At 50.5% G+C, this 18,989-nt stretch overlaps 3 protein-coding genes across 3 annotated transcripts; all 3 read right to left on the minus strand.

The window, feature by feature from the left end:
• Positions 1-3,012: 3,012 nt before the first annotated feature.
• LOC309888366 (uncharacterized protein) lies at positions 3,013-3,273 on the minus strand (the record flags this gene model as incomplete). The annotated part of the gene is made up of 1 exon (XM_082780634.1): positions 3,013-3,273. The coding sequence occupies one exon, from the start codon at positions 3,271-3,273 to the stop codon at positions 3,013-3,015; it is 261 nt and encodes an 86-aa protein (XP_082636760.1).
• Positions 3,274-11,437: 8,164 nt separating this feature from the next.
• LOC309888585 (uncharacterized protein) lies at positions 11,438-13,039 on the minus strand (the record flags this gene model as incomplete). Its single annotated transcript, XM_082781001.1, has 1 exon — positions 11,438-13,039. The coding sequence occupies one exon, from the start codon at positions 13,037-13,039 to the stop codon at positions 11,438-11,440; it is 1,602 nt and encodes a 533-aa protein (XP_082637127.1).
• A 3,848-nt stretch (positions 13,040-16,887) lies between these two features.
• Positions 16,888-18,477, minus strand: LOC309888587 (uncharacterized protein; the record flags this gene model as incomplete). Its single annotated transcript, XM_082781004.1, has 1 exon — positions 16,888-18,477. One exon carries the CDS (start codon positions 18,475-18,477, stop codon positions 16,888-16,890), a length of 1,590 nt encoding a protein of 529 aa, XP_082637130.1.
• Between the last annotated feature and the right edge of the window lie 512 nt (positions 18,478-18,989).

The raw sequence follows: 18,989 nt of genomic DNA on the forward strand, positions 1-18,989 counted from the left end.
AATCACAGGTGAACTCCAGGTTTCCTTCCCATGTCCCCATACAGGTCATGCCCATTTCACCCAGCAATTACATTTTCTTCTCACATAAAAGGCAAGAATGTGTCAGCACAGGGATGGCATTGTGGGATTAGACATCAGGCACAACTGATTTTGGGTGATGCTCTCCTGACTCACCGGGATCCCTCAAACTGGCGTATTTGTGTCTGTGCCTCAGTATCACAACGTACAGAATGAACCTATAAATACTTTGCTGCAATGTTTTGTTTAGGCTGTAGCTAGGTGATGCCTTTAGAAACCTTTGGTCACATGTGGCAGTAAATCTATTGTCATATTGAAGAGACCAGATGGTAAAATAAAAGAGGTGAATCAGCTACCAGGAAGCAAGGGCAGCAAATAAAAACTGCTGTGGTCAGGGGACAGCAGAGCCCCTATGCTCCTGCAGTGCCTCATCACTGCTTTCTCTGTAAAGGTCTCCTCTTTCAGCCCCTTCCCTTCAGCTTGGCTTTACCTCTTACACCGTACCCCTGTTGTTCAGTAAGGTACGTGATTAAACTGATGATCTGGATCATTTATGGAAACTTATTTGTAGATTGTAGCTCTGTTTTTACCCGCTACGTCTTGACTTGGCTCTGCCTAAATCCAAACAATTTGTTTACTTTAAATAGTTCAAGTGAGAGATACTTTATAAGGAATATTCCTTGATTTTTAAAAAAAATTTATTTCATTTTTTATTTTTTTTTTTCACTGATAAATCACATTTAATTATTAAAAATGATAATAAAGAGGTTTTTGGACTAAGCTTTTATATAATTTCTAACGTCATCTAGAAGATAATACCACAGACAAAGATAAAACAAGGACAAAAAGAAGTCCCAATTTACTGTAGGAAAGCCCTCTACTCCTGGGTAGCCCTGCTTATCTCTAAGTGTAGTAGAGAAAAAAATGGTGTGGAAAGAGATTTCCTTGTATCCAGCACCAGGTGACCTTTCCAGCATGAGTACCCAGGGCCTGAAATGGTGTGCTCCCCTGGGGGGCATCCTTCTTCAGCTTGAACTCAACCTGGTAGGAGGTGGTGGGCTGGGCTTGCAGCTGGAGGCAGCCATGAGCTCTGTGGGATCCCATAGCTGTGGTTCATGCTGAGAAATGTGGTCCGGGGGCACTCCTTCTCGCCTCTCCCAGTTCTGATGTTTGCCTTGGTTTAACTTGCTTGTTGCAACCCATTTCTTGTCCCCCTTTTTCTGCTGGATGGCTCAAGGCCATATCCAGAAAATGTCCCTTGTGGAGGTTGCTCTTGGCACAGGTGCCATCGCAGCAGGAGGGAGGTGAGGACAATTTCTTGTTGAATTTATGCAATCTGCTTTCTGGCTCCTCTTCTCAGCCGAGTGAGATGAGATAATAAAACTCCAGCTAAGGTGAGATTTGCTGTCTCTGTTCCTTGGACTCATCCCTAAATGAATGACACAACCTGCAACACTGCAGCTTAGCCAGGCACGTAGGTGAGAACTTGGACAGCTATAAAAGAACTAAGATAGGAGATTTTATCTCCCCTTCCCTCAAAGGCTTTCAGTTAGGCTCAGGCCCAGCCCGGAACCTCCTGTCTGGTTTGGTTTCCACGTCCTGCGTGCCATAGGGTAGGTTTGGCATGGGGAGACAGGTACCTGGTGGCTGGTGGATGGGGACAGTCAGTGGCACCACACAATGATTCCTGCCAGTACAGGGCTGCACGTCTCTGACCCTTCCATCTGCAATTGTGTCCCTTGCATGTGGGAACCATGCACCTTATTATTTTAATTAACAGTTATAATAAAACAAGTGCTAATAATAAGTTTCTCGTTTCTTTCAAAGACTCAGTGCAAACCCTTCGCTAATTAAATATCTAGCACATTACACACCATACTGCTCTCATCCCACAGAGGCACGAGTTTAGGTAGCAATCTGCCTCTGTGCTGGTGCAAGCTGCGGATAGTGCAAATGGAAACACAGCTGCTGATTTTTATGGACATCTCTCCATTTGATATTATTTTATTTATGTTTTTCTTCTTCTCCACCTGCTAGGAAAGCTCAGCATTTTTATTCCTCCCTCCTCCCCAGTATGTGGTGGTTACAGGTCTCGAGTTCACAATGGGAGTCAATGCTGCAGCATATGGTCTGACTTAAATTCTTTTTCTTTTTCTTTTTTTTTTTTTTCTTCCATTAACCAATATTTCATCTAGGCAATATGGGCCCTTGCTGGCATTTTCAAAGAAGGTAAAGTTTGCACAAAATATCTGCCTAACCCCATGTTCCATATCTAGAATAGATCAGAAGGATGATTAAGTATAATGGGGTCCTCCCTGTCCTTATGCCCTTTTGTTTATGGTCATCAGTGACTTTTAGGTTTCCTAGAAGGAGTCTGCTTTTGTGGTTGGCAGCCATGTATGGAGGACTCAGCATTGCAAATCCAAGGCTTTGCTTTTAGGTTTTGCTCTTTCAAAATGTGCCAAGAGTCTGAGCCTCAGGGTCTGGCATCGCAGATCCAAGGGTGACCTTAAACTCCAGCCCCAGACAGTTTTGCCCAACCCAGTGCCTGGATCTGCCTGGCAGGTGCTGAAGGTTTGGGGACCGGAGCTGTAGCACATCACTGCTGCCTGGGAGGTGCCGTGGGAAGGGGGGCAGCTGTCTGCAGGCTGTGAAAGGCAGCTCTCATTCATAAAGGTGAGCTTGGAAATGATGCTAAACGCAGTAATGTTGGAAACACACCAGGACACCAGCACATTTTGTGAGCTTTAGGTTTTAATATATATCACATCTTTGCTACTGGAGACAGAAGCAGGAAATTAATGGATTCAAATACTTGCTCGCAAGAGGGCAAATCACATTTCGGACGTGCTAACACCACGTCGCAGGAGCAGGAGAGGCACATTGCGCTGGAGGGAAGGGGCAGGACCTGCCCAAGCTCAGGGCTGCACCCTGCAGAGGCGAGGGGCGAGCGCAGCCCCGCAGCCGGCTGACCGTCGCTGCATCCTCGGCCCTTCACTTTTGTTGCTGCGGGGGCCACTGCACTGGCTGCTTGATCTGCTGCTGCTGCTGCTGGCAGGGGACGGGTGCCACCGGACCCTGCCCGGGCACAGTGACCACGGGGCCCTGGGGCTGCAGGACCACCACTGGTGTCACATCCTGCACGGCGCTCACTTCGTGGCAGACGACCTCCTCGGAGCCATGGCAGGAAGAGCTGCCGCTGTGGCAGGAGGAGCTCTCATTGCTGTGGCAGCCTCTGTCTCCACGGGAGCACATTTTTTGATCAGTGCGGGGAGCCTGGGGAAGAGAAAACCCTCGTAGTTAGATGCACAAAGCTTTCCACACCCTGCTTTGCATTCAGATTTCCTCGGTGTGTTTACGAGATTGCTTGGGCTAGGCAGGGTTTGCCCACCCACCCACCCTGCTTTCCCACCTTGGAGCTTCATTCCCACATCATTGGCACCAGAAAAATGCCCTCACCACGGCCCCAGTCTCCATTTCTGCCTGGCTCCACATTCCCTTTCCCTGCTCTCCCTTGATGCATCCCATGAGCACTCGTGCAAAATGTCCTGGGAGAAGCTGTGCAAGGGAGGAACGAATGCACTGCCCACTGTCAGTCTATGCTGGGGCACAAGGGTCTGAAAAACTGGGCTCCCAGGCACAGTCAATGAATTTTCAGCTGGGACTGCTGGTATTGGAGCAGCAGCAAAATACACTTTCAAAGCCGGTTTCCCAAAATGAAGAAACTCCTATGCCTTCCTCCCTCCTTCTGGCCTCCTCAACCTCTGCTCCCTGCACACCCACAGCTCACTGCTGCCTGACTTCCTAGAGCATGAGGAATATCTGGTGGGCACATCTGACCACCTTCAGGGGAACCGAGCCCCTGGAGCTGATGTTTCAGCAGTTCAGAAGATCCATAGGCTCTTCAGGCTACTTCCTCTCATAAGTTAAATCTGCCTTCTCAGTTATTTCCTAAATGTCTATAATGACAGCTAAATACCTACGGCTTCTGAAGATTTACATATTCTAAAACAGTTAGGTAAAGGAATCAGGTTCATAAGAGCAATTAGAGTCCCTGGCTGAACCTGAAGGTTTCTTCTGAAAAATCAGCCTGCCATCTCTCATTCATTCCACATCCCCTTCTTTACTCTTTTGTTTCCAGTTTGTCCTTCAAATACTAGAAATCATGAACACTGAAGCAACCCAAATACATTCACATCTGATATTTCTGCTACTTAGCATCAGCAGTCTGGAGACCAGTTTTGATGGAGCAAATTGCCCCTGCCAGGGAGGCAGAACTTGGCTGGCCATAATCCCAGCACCTGCAGACCAAGCTGTCTCTGTAAGAACATATCTCATCTAATTTTAGCAGATTTTCCTAGGAATGCAATGTTAGCCATGCAGCAACAACTTACCTTGGCTGGGAAGTCTGTGAAGAGAGAGTGGAGCTGAGTGAATGAGCTGCTCTCCCATCTGAGAACTTTTATACGGTTCCTAGCTCTCTTCCTGAAAATGCAATAACCCCTGGGGAAAAATGACCAACGTATTTACAAAACAGCCCCACCCCTAATTATCCACCACCTTCAAAAGCTTATTCAGCCTGGTTCCTTTGATTGACTTGTCATATAGTAGATTGTCTTCCTTGTGTTACACAGCTTTAATTGCCACCCTGCCCCACACGGGTTGTAATGCACGAAGAGTGAAAATCGTGTGGGTGGCTTGGCTGTCTCACCGTCATGCCCGGATGAGTTTTATATTGCAAAATGGATGGCAAAGGTGGCGTTTTTTGGGTTTCTGCCCTGCTGAAACCTCTTGCCCTAAGTCTGGCGGGGAGGAGAGGTCACAACACCTGGCTGTGGTGCCTCTCAGTGTTTTGGCAGGGTCGTGCATGGTGGACAAGAGCCACCACTATCCAGCCATAACTAATGGCAAGCTATTAGAAAGTTCCCACCACACATCCTCTATAAGCATCTCTAAAGGTGCCTTCACCCGTATGACATCTGAAGGTGCCAGCAAACTGTGTGGGTCAGCAGCCAAGGGCCCCATCTTGACTCCCTCTCTCTCAGCCTGTGTCATTTTCTGTAGCAATAAAACATGGTTAATGAAGATGGGGGCATGGGGAGTGCACTGAGAGCTACAGCTAGAAAGTGCCCCATAAGAGCTGGGCAGAAAAAATGCTGGCCACTTTTGGAAGCCTTGCCTTGTACCTGTGAATTCCCCCAACATGCCGTGTGGTTTCTCTACTTGTCTTTCTCCCCTCAAGTCTGATGTTTATAGCCATTACACTGGCATCGACACACTTACCACTAGTATTCATTGCTGACATTTTTCCTGGCCAACGCTGAAAAACATCAAAGAAAATTGCACTTTTAAATGATCGTTTTTCAAATATTTTATTTTATTTTATTTTATTTTATTTTATTTTATTTTATTTTATTTTATTTTATTTTATTTTATTTTATTTTATTTTATTTTATTTTATTTTATTTTATTTTATTTTATTTTATTTTATATTTTTTTTTGTCACCTGTACCTGAAGTGGCCACTGTCTGTGACAGGAAACGCACGCCTACAGCTGCCGATGGGGCAAACCTTGCTTGTGAGTAAGCTGTGAGGAAAGCACAGAGGGCAGGGACCATGACCCTGCACCTGATGCCCGGCGTGAGCTCCCCCCGTGGTGCAAAGCAGCGGGCTGCTGCATGCCCGGCTCCGCTGCAATCGTCTGTGCAACCTCTGCTTTGTATGTCACAGATAATTACTCAGCTCCTGGCCCAGGGCTGAGCTGCAACAGCCCTGATCTCTCCTTTTCTCTCCCATTAGACTGTGCCATTCTTGCAGTGCTCACTCAGTGTTTTTGCTCATTTTGCATCTTAGCTCCTTCTGCAGACGCAGGAGTTGTGAGGTTTTGGTGGGCAGAGACCGATGGAGCTTCTGAAGCAGAGGGCTGCCTCCCACATGCTATATGTAAAGAAATGTCTTTAGTTTCTATCCAGAGGAATCAGTCCATGGCTTTCATCAAGATGCCAGATCCATGTTTACCATTTGCTGTGCCTGTTTACAAACAGATGCAGAGGGGCTTTGGCAGGCGCCAACATGCTCTGGGATGCTATCGCAGACCTGCAGCCAGGAAAAGCAAATCTCTCTTACCTCATTGTGATTAGTGGAGGGGAAACGTGCAAGTGCAAACACATGAGTGTGCATGCCTGCTCTTACACCCAGCCTCTGCATCACCCAGCTTCATGCTGGAGGGATAAGCCCTGCACGTTGGCATGCAAAGAGCAGCAGCCCCAGGGATGGAGGGATCCAAAGAGATGTAGCCCCAGGCCCAGCAGCATTGTGCTCAAACTCTGGGTGCAAAAGCATCCTTCTCTGCTGTGTCTACTTTATTATTGTATCATCTAGCCTGGTTAGCGCCAAGCTCATGCTGTGCTTGTTGAGATGAGCCTCTAAGAATGAGCTGGGTGGAACAGTGAATAACAGGTCTACATTTCAATTATTTCATTTTTTGGGGGGTGGTGTTAGTGGAATTTTTTTTTTCTTCTTCTTTTTTCTGTTTTGTTTTTGTTTTTGTCAGTTAGTTGAATATCCAAAAAGTTTTTTATTACTCCAGGTTTTACTGGGTCTTCTAGAAGTCTCTCAGAAGTTGTTTGAGCTTTCTGAGTTCTTCACTACCTATGATCCTACCAAGTGAAGCAGGGAAAATAATAGAAATCAATAATGAAGAGGTAGATTTTAGAAATATAAGTAGATGCAAATAAATGATAAGGATGACTAATTTTAGAACGGAATTTATTATGGCTGGTGACAAAATGTTGTGTAATGTTCCCTGCACTACAGGTCTCCAGTCTTACAACATTTTACAGCAAGAAAATACCTGTCATGGCACTGAACAGAGGGCTGGAGCTCAGGGGATTTGGGTTTTTGTAAGGCGTGGTGTTTTATGAACATCAGGGCAAAGTTTTCTGGTTATTTATGGAGGCAAAAGGTTCAAAATCCTCCCAGGTGAGTGAAAGAAGCAATGGTAAAAAATATTTTACAGCAGAATTGTAAATTTAAGTGAGCACAGATCTACGGGTGTTTTTTTCTCTGTTACCAACATTTGGAGGAGTCCAAAAACCCAGAGAACAATCCTGAAACTTGTAACTTTTGGCACATATCAAGTCACAAGGAGGACCTGGCGTTCGAGCCTCCCCCGCACTGCCCCATCAGCACAGAGGAACTGTCTTCTACCTCCACGTAATTTAGGGCCTGATCCTATCAAAAAATGTCATGAAGCAGGTTGCTGCAAGGAAGGAAACCAGCTTGTTCGAGTTGCCTCATGCTGCTGGTGCAAGCAAACGTTTACGTGCTCCAGCTTACGACATCTCTTGCAATCTTGCTGGGACGGGAGCCTGCCGTGTAATTGTTTCCAAGTAAACAGCCTTGCACTCCCAAGGTCACGCTGTAAATAATAATCAGGTGGAAATCACCTGGGCGTTTTGCATATCTGCTTAACGTAGCTTGTAGGGTCTGGCCTGCGCTCCCCTGCCAAGGCTCAGCAGGGCAGAGCGGTTCCTCTTGGTGGAGAAAGCATCAGGGGGAGCTCCAGCATCTCCAAGAGCCACATGGAGCAGCTTCTCCTGCTGGTGAAAGCCGTGCATTTTACTTGTACTAAAGTTAAATTACATTTAGGTCTTGTTGTGAAACATATGTCATATGTAGGGGAAAGTAAATCTTCAAGTAGACTCTTTGAGTATCTGCCTGTGCTATGAATGAAGGAGCCAGAAACTAAAGAAACCATCCTGATACTGAAGTTCCCACAGACAATGAGGCTTTATTTCCCAAGCCATGAGAAAAAGGAGGAAGCCAAACCAACCACCAAAGCATGAAGACCTTTTCCCAGCGGTGCTCCCAACAGCATTACAAGTGCAGCCTGATGTAAGGAATTCAAAGCTCCTGGTCCATGGGAAAAGCCTCAGCGTGGCACATCCAGGGCATGTCTGCATGGGCAGGGGCGGCTGCTGGGTCCTTCATTTCTTCTGGTTGGCGGGCCAGTGGCAGCTCTGCTTGCTCTGTTGGGTCTCAATGTCGGGAATGACCACGGGGCACTTCTGCTGCATGGCCTGGGAGGACCCAGCACCTCCAGAGCTCAGCTCTGGGCTGGAGAACTCCCCACTGCCATAGCCCGATGCTCCACTAGAGAACCCCAATTCCCCACTGCTCCCACCTGCGGTTAAAGCATTTTCTCTGTGGCATGCATAGCCTCCATAGCTGGAGCCTCTTCCCGCACCGATGCCCAAATTCCCAGAGTAGCAGCTGGATCCTCCACCACCCCCTGAGCTGCCAACCATTCTCCGTCCCGTGTCCTCGATGCCGTATCCTGCTCCCCGCCGGGTGCTGTAGGCTGGGACTGTGCCTCCTGCAGTGTTCCAGCCGGACATCCCCCCACTGTCACCACTACTTATGATAACAGCCCCGTCCCCGCCACAGCTGTACCCCGCTGAAACACTGCAGGTGGAGGATGCTGGCATGACTGGGCAGGGCGAAGCTTCCCGGCTGCAGGTGACGGAGCCATCCCCGCCAAAGAAGAAGGAGCCCCGTCCCTCAATGCTTGAGGAGCACCCTTGGCATCCTCCGTAGTGCGAGGGGATGTCATTGTTGTAGCCTCTGTTCCGGCGGGAGCATCTCCCTCGGAGACAGTGAAAAATCTGAAAGAGGAAAAAGAAAAACTTCACTGCCTCATTTTGTTTCAGGTTTGCACCCTGGCAGGCAGGGAGACTGCAGACAGTGTGGTCAGAAAGGTGTTTCCAGGGCCTGGGGCAATGCCAGGACACTGTTCAGCTCATCTTCAAATACAAGAGCATTTTGACTGTTGCTGGGATGGCTTTTCTGTTTCTAAACCCTAAGCTGTCTTTCTGGAGAATCAGAATCTGAAATACATTCTTTTAACTTCTAATAACCACTACGGTTCCCCCCACTCATCTTCATGATGATCTGGAAAGACAGCACGGATTATCATTGCTTCTGTTTAGAAAGTGCTGCAAGAGCAGGGGATCAAGATTTCCATGCAAGGTGACGTTGCCGTTTGCATTTTTGCAGCATTTGCATAGTGTCCCCAGTGGGCTTTAGATAAGGTGAGCAGCCCAGCCATGGGAGGTTTCCTACGTAACCACTAGGAAGTACGATGTAGGCTTGTTATTAAATAATATAAAAAATATCTCTCAAACATGTTGAAAGCTGCAAAGACTCTGCCAGTTATCCTCTGCTGATCCTGCTAGAGACTCAGCTGGGTTTTCAGCCTGCTCGAGCTCATACTCCAGTGACCTGACTTTACTTTGCTTCCCAGTGGTCCAAGGGAGAGTGTAATAAAGCCTGTGCCATAGGAATAAACCATACAGACCCCAAGAACTTTGCTAGGGGTGCTCAGGCAGCAGGGGTCAAGATCTCAAATGAAGCTATCTATCTCCCATAAATATACAATCATAAAGATGAAGAAAAAGCAGACTTACCCTCGTCAGCCATTGGAAACACATTTAGAAGATTAAAGTTGACTGAATGAGGAGCTTTAACACACAGGAACTTTTATATGGCGTTTAGCATATATGGGAAGTGAGACACCCTAAGGAATGGCAAGGATTTATTTACCAATCAAACACTGATTTCAGTGTTTGCTTTGACTCATGACAACTGATCAATATCTTTCCCTCGCACTGCTAACTGTGCTGCATGCGGCGGTAATTGCTACTTCTGCTTAATGATCCTATTTTCTGCTTAATGACCCTATTCCTGTGCTCTTGCCCCAAGCGAGGAGAATGGCTCCTGTCCCCAGCAAGGCAGAAACACTGGGGGAGGTGGGTGGCAGCGTGGGTGCAGGGAAATGCTGAGAATGAGAATTTGGTGAGTGTGGGGCAGAGGGGGGTGGTGCCTGGGTCCAGCTTCAGCATCACTGCCAAGGCGGGTGTGATAAAGGGGTACTCAGAGAGGGGAAGGCATGGGGATGTTTTCATCCAAGGCTGCACCCAGCACCCTCCAACATCTCACTGGTGGTTCTGTAGGGGAATTTTCTGAACCAGGAGCTTGTCCAAAGCAAAGCGGCCAGCTTGGGTATTTGGTGAAGATGCTACAGATACTCTGGGAGAGCTTAGGGACCCTGGAGAGAATTGCAAAGGTGTAAATGTCCTAACACTTAAATCCTCTGTGGCAGGATTACCCTTCAAATGAAGGAGTAACCCACCAGCTGCCTTCCTTCTGTGTACACCCCTCTGTGCCCTTCCTCTGGTTTGGGAAGACCACCGAGTACTGGGGCCTGCAAGGAGGCTGCTCCGTCTGGCCTCAGGGGGCTGTGCGGGGGCTGTGCCGGTGGTGCTACCTGACCCTTGGTGCCCCAGCTTGGCTCTTTCTGGCAAGAGTCTGCTCAGCCCCAAGGTATTTCCCCTTGGGGACGCTGAGTCCCAGCTTTGGCTCAAGGCCAAATCTACTGGGCAGTAAGCAAAGCAAAGGGGTGGTGCTGCTGTGCTTGGTATTGCATTTAGTAGAAGGTTTCCAGAGCTTGGGCAAGGAGGGATTAAGGCCTGGAGGCGTGCTGCGGTGTGTTCAGTGGCCTAAGGGATGTGCTGCTGGCTTTATTTCCTTCTGCCTGGCCCAGGGCTGGCTCAGCCAGCACAGAGGCCCACCTCTGCACAGAACCCCTCTGAGCTTTGGGAGCAATGGGGAAGAGCAAAGACATGGACATTGGCATGGAATTATCAGCCACTCTGGGTGGTGACAGCTGCTAGCATGGCTCATCCCTGGTGTTTGAACTTCAGGAGCAAACCTGAGGAGCTCAGCTGCATCCTCCCACAGCTCTGCATTGCTCTGGGAGCATCCTCACATTCTGCAGTCCTGGGAGGGGGCTAGGGTCTGGGATGGCTGGGAGGGGGAAGCACCCTACAGAGGTGTTGCAGGGACACAGGGAGATGTGCATGCTTGGTGTTTTAGGCAGTGCTGTTGCTCTGTTTTGGAGCCTAGGGGAAACAAAAGGTGCAACAGTGGCTCGGGCTGTGAGATGGGTGGCTTTAGTGCTCACTTTGTGGCAAAGCACTGCTGAACCGACCATCTCCTCCACAGAGAGGTGGCACATGATTACTCAGATATTATCATAGCTATCAAGAAAGTGAGGAGCTGGGTGAGAATACAAGAAATAAGAAACTGCAAACTAAGTCTGCTTTGCGATATGATTACATTTATTAGCTTTACACATGATCTTTGAAAAAGCAGGTGTCCGATCAAAGATGTCCCAAAGCCAGCAGCAGGGCAAAAGGCTGATGATCATGGAGTTCATGGCATGGGGAGGCAGCACCAAGGGATGAGAGGAGAAGAGGACACGCTGAGAGGAGGCTGGCAAACAGCCAGGCCTGGGAGGGAAAGCAGTGCTGTGGCAGAGGCGGGGCTGTTGGTGCAGAGCACTGAGCTGCCAGGGCTGTTACTTGTGGCTGGGGGGCCAGGGACAGGCCTGCTTGCTCTGATGTCCCTGGGTGCTGGGAATGACAATGGGGCATTTCTGCTGCATGGCCTGGGAGGAACCGCCACTGCCCCCGCCGGAGCCGATGATGATTGTGTGGCCCGAGGAACTGCCACTGCCCCCACTGGAGCCCCCACTGCAGCAGCATCCAGAGGAGCCACCTCCTCCACCTCCGGAGCTCACAACGATCTTCTGGCCAGATCCTCCACTGCTGCTGCTGTATCCTCCTCCCATGCCGTAGCCTGAGGAGCCCCCACCGCAGCACCCAGAGGATCCACCGCTGCTGCTTCCACCTCCGACAATTATGATCTTGCCTCCTGATGATCCACCACTGCTGGATCCTCCACCGCAGCACCCAGAGGACCCTCCACTGCCTCCACCTCCAATAATGCTCTTTGATCCCGAAGAGCCACCGCTGCTGTATCCTCCTCCCATGCCGTAGCTGGATCCTCCACCATAGCACCCAGAGGAACCACCGCTGCTGCTTCCACCTCCTACAACTATGATTTTGCCACCTGAAGACCCTCCGCTGCTGGATCCACCACTGCAACACCCAGAGGACCCTCCACTGCCTCCACCTCCAATAATGCTCTTTGATCCTGAAGAGCCACCACTGCTATATCCTCCTCCCATGCCGTAGCTAGAGGAGCCTCCACCACAGCATCCAGAGGACCCTCCACTGCCTCCACCTCCAATAATGCTCTTTGATCCTGAAGAGCCACCGCTGCTGTATCCTCCTCCCATGCCGTAGCTGGATCCTCCACCACAACACCCAGAGGATCCACCACTGCTGCTTCCACCTCCGACAATTATGATCTTGCCTCCTGATGATCCACCACTGCTGGATCCTCCACCGCAGCACCCAGAGGACCCTCCACTGCCTCCACCTCCAATAATGCTCTTTGATCCCGAAGAGCCACCGCTGCTGTATCCTCCTCCCATGCCGTAGCTGGATCCTCCACCATAGCACCCAGAGGAACCACCGCTGCTGCTTCCACCTCCTACAACTATGATTTTGCCACCTGAAGACCCTCCGCTGCTGGATCCACCACTGCAACACCCAGAGGACCCTCCACTGCCTCCACCTCCAATAATGCTCTTTGATCCTGAAGAGCCACCACTGCTATATCCTCCTCCCATGCCAGAGCCTGAGGAGCCTCCACCACAACACCCAGAGGATCCACCGCTGCTGCTTCCACCTCCGACAATTATGATCTTGCCTCCTGATGATCCACCACTGCTGGATCCTCCACCGCAGCACCCAGAGGACCCTCCACTGCCTCCACCTCCAATAATGCTCTTTGATCCCGAAGAGCCACCGCTGCTGTACCCTCCTCCCATGCCATAACCAGAGGAGCCTCCACCACAGCAGGATCCCCCTCCTCCACTGCCGGAGCTCACAATGACCTGGGCAGAGCCCCCACTGCTGCCTCCACAGCAAGAGGAGCCCTGTGCCTGGTAGCTGGAGGAGCTGCCCCCATGGCAGCATGAGCCCCCACTGTGGCACCCGCCGGACTGGGAGGACGTCTCATGGCAGCCTCCGGAGCTCTGTCGGGAGCACATCTTTGAGCAGTGACCCTGCAAAGAACAGAGGTGTTATTCAGGAACCCCTCAGAGATGCTGCTGAGGTGTCATGGCAAACCCAAATTCTTGCATTATCCCATCTGCCTCATCTTCTCCAGTCCTATTTCAATGTCAGCTTCATAAATCCCCTCTCCTTTGAGAGACAGCAGAGAAGACCTGCACTGATAACCTCCTATGGTCTGTCCCTCTGATCACACCATGTACAGAAAAATGCCGCACGCAGGAACATGGAGAACATCCCCAGAGATTTGCGTGCTTGCTCAGACAAGCTCAGAGCCGGCATTCTGTGAAAAGCTTAGTCCGACTGGAAATCCTTCTGGATTTACAAGCTGCTAAAACCTGCGGTTATCAAAAACCTGGCCGTGGCTGAGTATCCTGAGGGTGCCAGGTACAGCCCCTTCTGTAAGGGAGGCAGTCCTGCAGGCACACCACAAAGGTTTTGTAGAACTGAAGTCGAGCTGGCACGGTTCCCCATTTCAAAGCATGCCCCAAGACCGCAGGTAGAGCGACCTCTCTGAGAAAGGATTGGGAAAGTTCCCTTGTCAAAGGCTTACCTTCCGTGCAGCTGGAAATGCGTGCAAGGCTTGGAGGTAGGCGAATGAGGAGCTGTCGGATACGTTAGCTTTTATATCGAACCAACGGGGCTCTTAAGGGAAGTGAGACACCCTAAGGAATGCTGATAGATTTATTTACCGAGCCTGGCTTCACCTGCCTCCCTTGACTCACTTGCTGCAGATAGGTGATACAGAGGTGATCAATGATGTACCAATTATGTTTTGAACCATAGTTGCTATTTTTAGTTAATGATTAACTTCCGGGAGCCTCGCTCTGATATGTTGAGGGTCAATATCTCCTGGGGGTCTGACCCCCAGGACAAAGAGGGGGCTCCCTACTCCTTTCCCCTTGTCTGCAGCCTCTTGGGTGCTCATCAGAGAGTGGAGGCAGAGCAGATGCTAAGGGATGGAGGCTGCAGCAAGGCAGGGCTAGGTGGAAGGACGAGGGCAAAGGATGTGCTGGAGCAGAGTCCTGAGGGGCCTGGGGGAGGTCTGTGCTCAGCTCCAGCTTCCCAGGTGCCCTGATCACTGGGCTGAGTGATCAGGGCCGGTAAAGTCTTGAAATATTTCCTTCTGCAAAAGCTCATTTGAAGGTCATCAAGATCCTACCCTTGGAAATGCACAGCACACTGAGTGTTTCCTCTGTCTCCGGTGATCTTCTGGAGGTGCTGCTTTGCTGGACAGCCCCCCTGCAGCTGAGGTTAGGGGGGCATCTGTATGTTTTGCTGTGAAATGTGCCTTTCTGGAGAAGAACACTTTGTCAGCATGTAAACTGCAGCACGGGCTGCCATGCTTTGCAGCACCTTCATCCTTCCACTGCGTCACGCATGCTTGGAGGCTGACGGTAGCATCCACCCTGACAGAGACGGAGTAGAGGAAGGTATAATTGGGTGGTTTTAGCTGAGAGGATGCATGACGGTGGCAACAGGTTGCCCAGCCCTTTCATGATGAACATAGTTTTGGGCACACATGCAGCTCTGGTGGCATGGGGACAGGACCATCAGCCTTGTCTCCAGGCAAGGGGGTGCAGGGGTTTTCTTGCATTTTGCTTTGGACTCCCTCCAGTAGCTTAAGCCCTGCTCCAGTCACCGAAGGGAAAGCTAAGGTCTCACAACAACTTTGGCTCTCAGCCGTGAAGTGTGGGTGTCACGCTATGGAGCATCACAACACCTTGATCCCTGGATTTAACCTGTAGGGACTTGCACAGAGGGGCATCCAGGATTTGTGGCTCATCAGGACCCGGGCTGTGAGGGAAAGCTGTGGAGGCTTTTGGCAGGGGTGGCAAGAAGTGCTCCTGCAAGCACCGTGCCACCTGTGTGCACGCAGACCTCGTGCAAAGGCTGGAAACATGGAGCCTGTGACACGTGCACATGTGTGCTGCTCAGCCCACGTGGAGGAACAGTGTGGCTGGAACCACTGCTGCAGGATGGGTGCCCATCAAACCCCTCTGGTTAAAGAGCTGTTATGATACATATGTTGGGTAAAGGCCAGGTGGGATGCAAAATGCTTCATGGGGAGACTGACCCAAATTTGGGCCACCCTGCTTTGCAGTGTCTGGGTCTGTCTGGGATGGAGTTAACTTTCCCGGCAGCAGCCTGTACAGTGCTGTGCTCTGCACGTGTAGCTAGAACAGCACTGGTATCATACCAGTGTTGTGTCTGCTGCTGAGCAGTTCTGGCACAACATCACGACTCCTTCCAATCCCTCAGAGCCAGCAGGTTGGGGGTGGGCAGGAGGGGAGGAAGGAACATCACCAGGGCAGCCGACCTAAACCAACCATAGGGATATTCCATACCAGGTGGTGTCACACTCAGCAATAAAAGGTGGAAAGAGGAAGAAGAGGGGAGGAGTGGGCTCTCGTTGTGAAAATGTCAGTCCTCCTGAACAGCGGCTGTGTGCGTTCAGGGGCATGGCCAAGCATTGCTTGTTGGTGGGAAGCAGAGAGTAATTTCTTTCCTCTGCACTTACACATGGCCTTTGCTTGTTTATTTATTTATTGATTTATTTATCCCTTTCCCCTTTTCCCCCTTTCTCTTAGTTAAATTATATAATTAATTATAATTAATTTTCCCTTAATAATACTTTTCCCTTTAATTAAATTATCCTTATCTCAACCCATGAATTCTCTCCTTTTCTTCTTCCACTCCTCTTCTGAGGGGGGGGGGAGTGAGAGAGTGGTTGTGGCAGAGTTCAGCTGCCCAGCAAGGTAAAACAACCACAGGCAGTGTCTGGGTTCTTTTCTGTGTGGTGGACTCATTGTGCTCAGGACAGGCAGGCAGGTTTTGTTATCCTTCAGTCATGGCACTGCAAACACCTCAAGGGACGGTGCCTTGGTGTGTGTTGGTGGAGAGAGAGAAGAACCTCGGCCAGGTCCCGCCGTCCATTTCCCCAGCTGCTTTCTTCATGCATGGCAGTGCTGACCTGGATGGCATTGGTCACAATGAAGATACCACTGGCATAAGGGGAGCTCTCCAATTTTTCTGCACACACACAATCTGATCAGTTTTAAACCTTCAAGCATTTGCATGACTGTTGATCACCTCTGGAAAATTACCCTTATATGCCTAACGTTGTTACCTGCCTACCAGCTGTGTGTGGGAGATGGACACAGAAACCTTTAGCATAAAATTTACTGAACACAAGACCGAATGACATCTATTCCGAAGATGTCTGACTTAGGCACAAATGCTGCTGTATGTTGCCTACCAACATGCGTGGTTTCCTTGTGATAAAACTCAAGAAATGGAGAAGATGAAACCCTGGCTGAGTATTTCCAAAGGATGCTGCTGCCTGCACTGAAATCCCAGCAGCAAAACCCAGAGCTTGTGCTTGGCTTCCTCATCTGGGAAGGGGAAACAGAGATGGAGCTCTTCCCCAGGTTAAGTTACAGCCTTGGTGAGCACTATTAGCAAGACTGACACCAAACTCTCCTTAAGCAACAAGATCTCTCTCAAGCAAGACCTGTTAACATGCATCTGTTCTGGCACTGCAGGCAGATTTCTCAGCTGAATGTGTTTGATGCATTTTTTAACTATCTGAAAGCAAACGGGGAACTGTCAAAGAATAAAAGCAACTTTGCAAAACCAGTTCTTTTTAAATGCAGTAGTTTTTTATTATTTTATGTTACAATGAAGGGTGACAAAAGTCTTCTGGGAGTTCACAGCATAGTGATGGTACATGAGGGGAAGAGATGAGGACACGCTGGAAGGAAATGAGCAAGCTTGTAAGACAGAGGCATGGCTGTTGGTGCTGAGCACTGAGCTGCCAGGGCTGTTACTTGTGGCTGGGGGGCCAGGGACAGGCCTGCTTGCTCTGATGTCCCTGGGTGCTGGGAATGACAATGGGGCATTTCTGCTGCATGGCCTGGGAGGAACCGCCACTGCCCCCGCCGGAGCCGATGATGATTGTGTGGCCCGAGGAACTGCCACTGCCCCCACTGGAGCCCCCACTGCAGCAGCATCCAGAGGAGCCACCTCCTCCACCTCCGGAGCTCACAACGATCTTCTGGCCAGATCCTCCACTGCTGCTGCTGTATCCTCCTCCCATGCCGTAGCCTGAGGAGCCCCCACCGCAGCACCCAGAGGATCCACCGCTGCTGCTTCCACCTCCGACAATTATGATCTTGCCTCCTGAAGAGCCACCACTGCTGGACCCTCCACCGCAGCACCCAGAGGAACCACCACTGCCTCCACCTCCAATAATGCTCTTTGATCCACCACTGCTATATCCTCCTCCCATGCCGTAGCCTGAGGAGCCCCCACCGCAGCACCCAGAGGATCCACCACTGCTGCTTCCACCTCCTACAACTATGATTTTGCCACCTGAAGACCCTCCGCTGTTGGATCCACTACTGCAACACCCAGAGGACCCTCCACTGCCTCCACCTCCAATAATGCTCTTTGATCCTGAAGAGCCACTGCTGCTATATCCTCCTCCCATGCCATAGCTAGAGGAGCCTCCACCACAGCATCCAGAGGACCCTCCACTGCCTCCACCTCCAATAATGCTCTTTGATCCTGAAGAGCCACCACTGCTATATCCTCCTCCCATGCCAGAGCCTGAGGAGCCTCCACCACAACACCCAGAGGATCCACCGCTGCTGCTTCCACCTCCGACAATTATGATCTTGCCTCCTGAAGAGCCACCACTGCTGGACCCTCCACCGCAGCACCCAGAGGAACCACCACTGCCTCCACCTCCAATAATGCTCTTTGATCCACCATTGCTGTATCCTCCTCCCATGCCGTAGCCTGAGGAGCCTCCACCGCAGCACCCAGAGGATCCACCACTGCTGCTTTCACCTCCTACAACTATGATTTTGCCACCCGAAGACCCTCCGCTGCTGGATCCACCACTGCAACACCCAGAGGACCCTCCACTGCCTCCACCTCCAATAATGCTCTTTGATCCTGAAGAGCCACTGCTGCTGTATCCTCCTCCCATGCCGTAGCTGGATCCTCCACCACAACACCCAGAGGATCCACCGCTGCTGCTTCCACCTCCGACAATTATGATCTTGCCTCCTGATGATCCACCACTGCTGGATCCTCCACCGCAGCACCCAGAGGAACCACCACTGCCTCCACCTCCAATAATGCTCTTTGATCCCGAAGAGCCACCGCTGCTGTACCCTCCTCCCATGCCATAACCGGAGGAGCCTCCACCACAGCAGGATCCCCCTCCTCCACTGCCGGAGCTCACAATGACCTGGGCAGAGCCCCCACTGCTGCCTCCACAGCAAGAGGAGCCCTGTGCCTGGTAGCTGGAGGAGCTGCCCCCGTGGCAGCACGAGCCCCCACTGTGGCACCCGCCGGACTGGGAGGACGTCTCATGGCAGCCTCCGGAGCTCTGTCGGGAGCACATCTTTGTACAGCAACTCTGCAAGGAAGATCATGCTTGTTACCCAAAGGAAGCCACTGTTGACACGGACCCCAGGCAGCAGCACCAGTGTGCCACTGCAAGCAGAGCCTCTGGAGTCACCAAATGCCCTTTCCTTTATGTACTTTGTTATCCATCCATCCCAATCACACATAAAGCCTTTTGCTGACAGTAGAGACCCTATAGCTAATCAGCTGTTATTTTAGAGTCTTTTATCTCATAGATATTCCATCTAGATCTCTATCCTCCTGGAACACTATTTCCAGTATCATGGGATGATCCTGCTTCTGGTGATATCCACAAAAAGCTTAAATTCACCAAAGCAACCTTCCTGACCTTCAAGCCACCACCCATCAGGCATACTCCACCAAAACATTTCTGTTTTGTAAGCACAAATATTCGAGAAACATTGCTCCCTTCAGCAGAAATGGACTTACCCTTCCCTGTTCTGGCAACACAGAGAGCAGAGCAAAGCTGAGCGAATGGAGCACCTGGGA

Source organism: Aythya marila (genome assembly GCF_965140915.1).
Source record: "Aythya marila genome assembly, chromosome: 29".
Taxonomy (NCBI): domain Eukaryota; kingdom Metazoa; phylum Chordata; class Aves; order Anseriformes; family Anatidae; genus Aythya; species Aythya marila.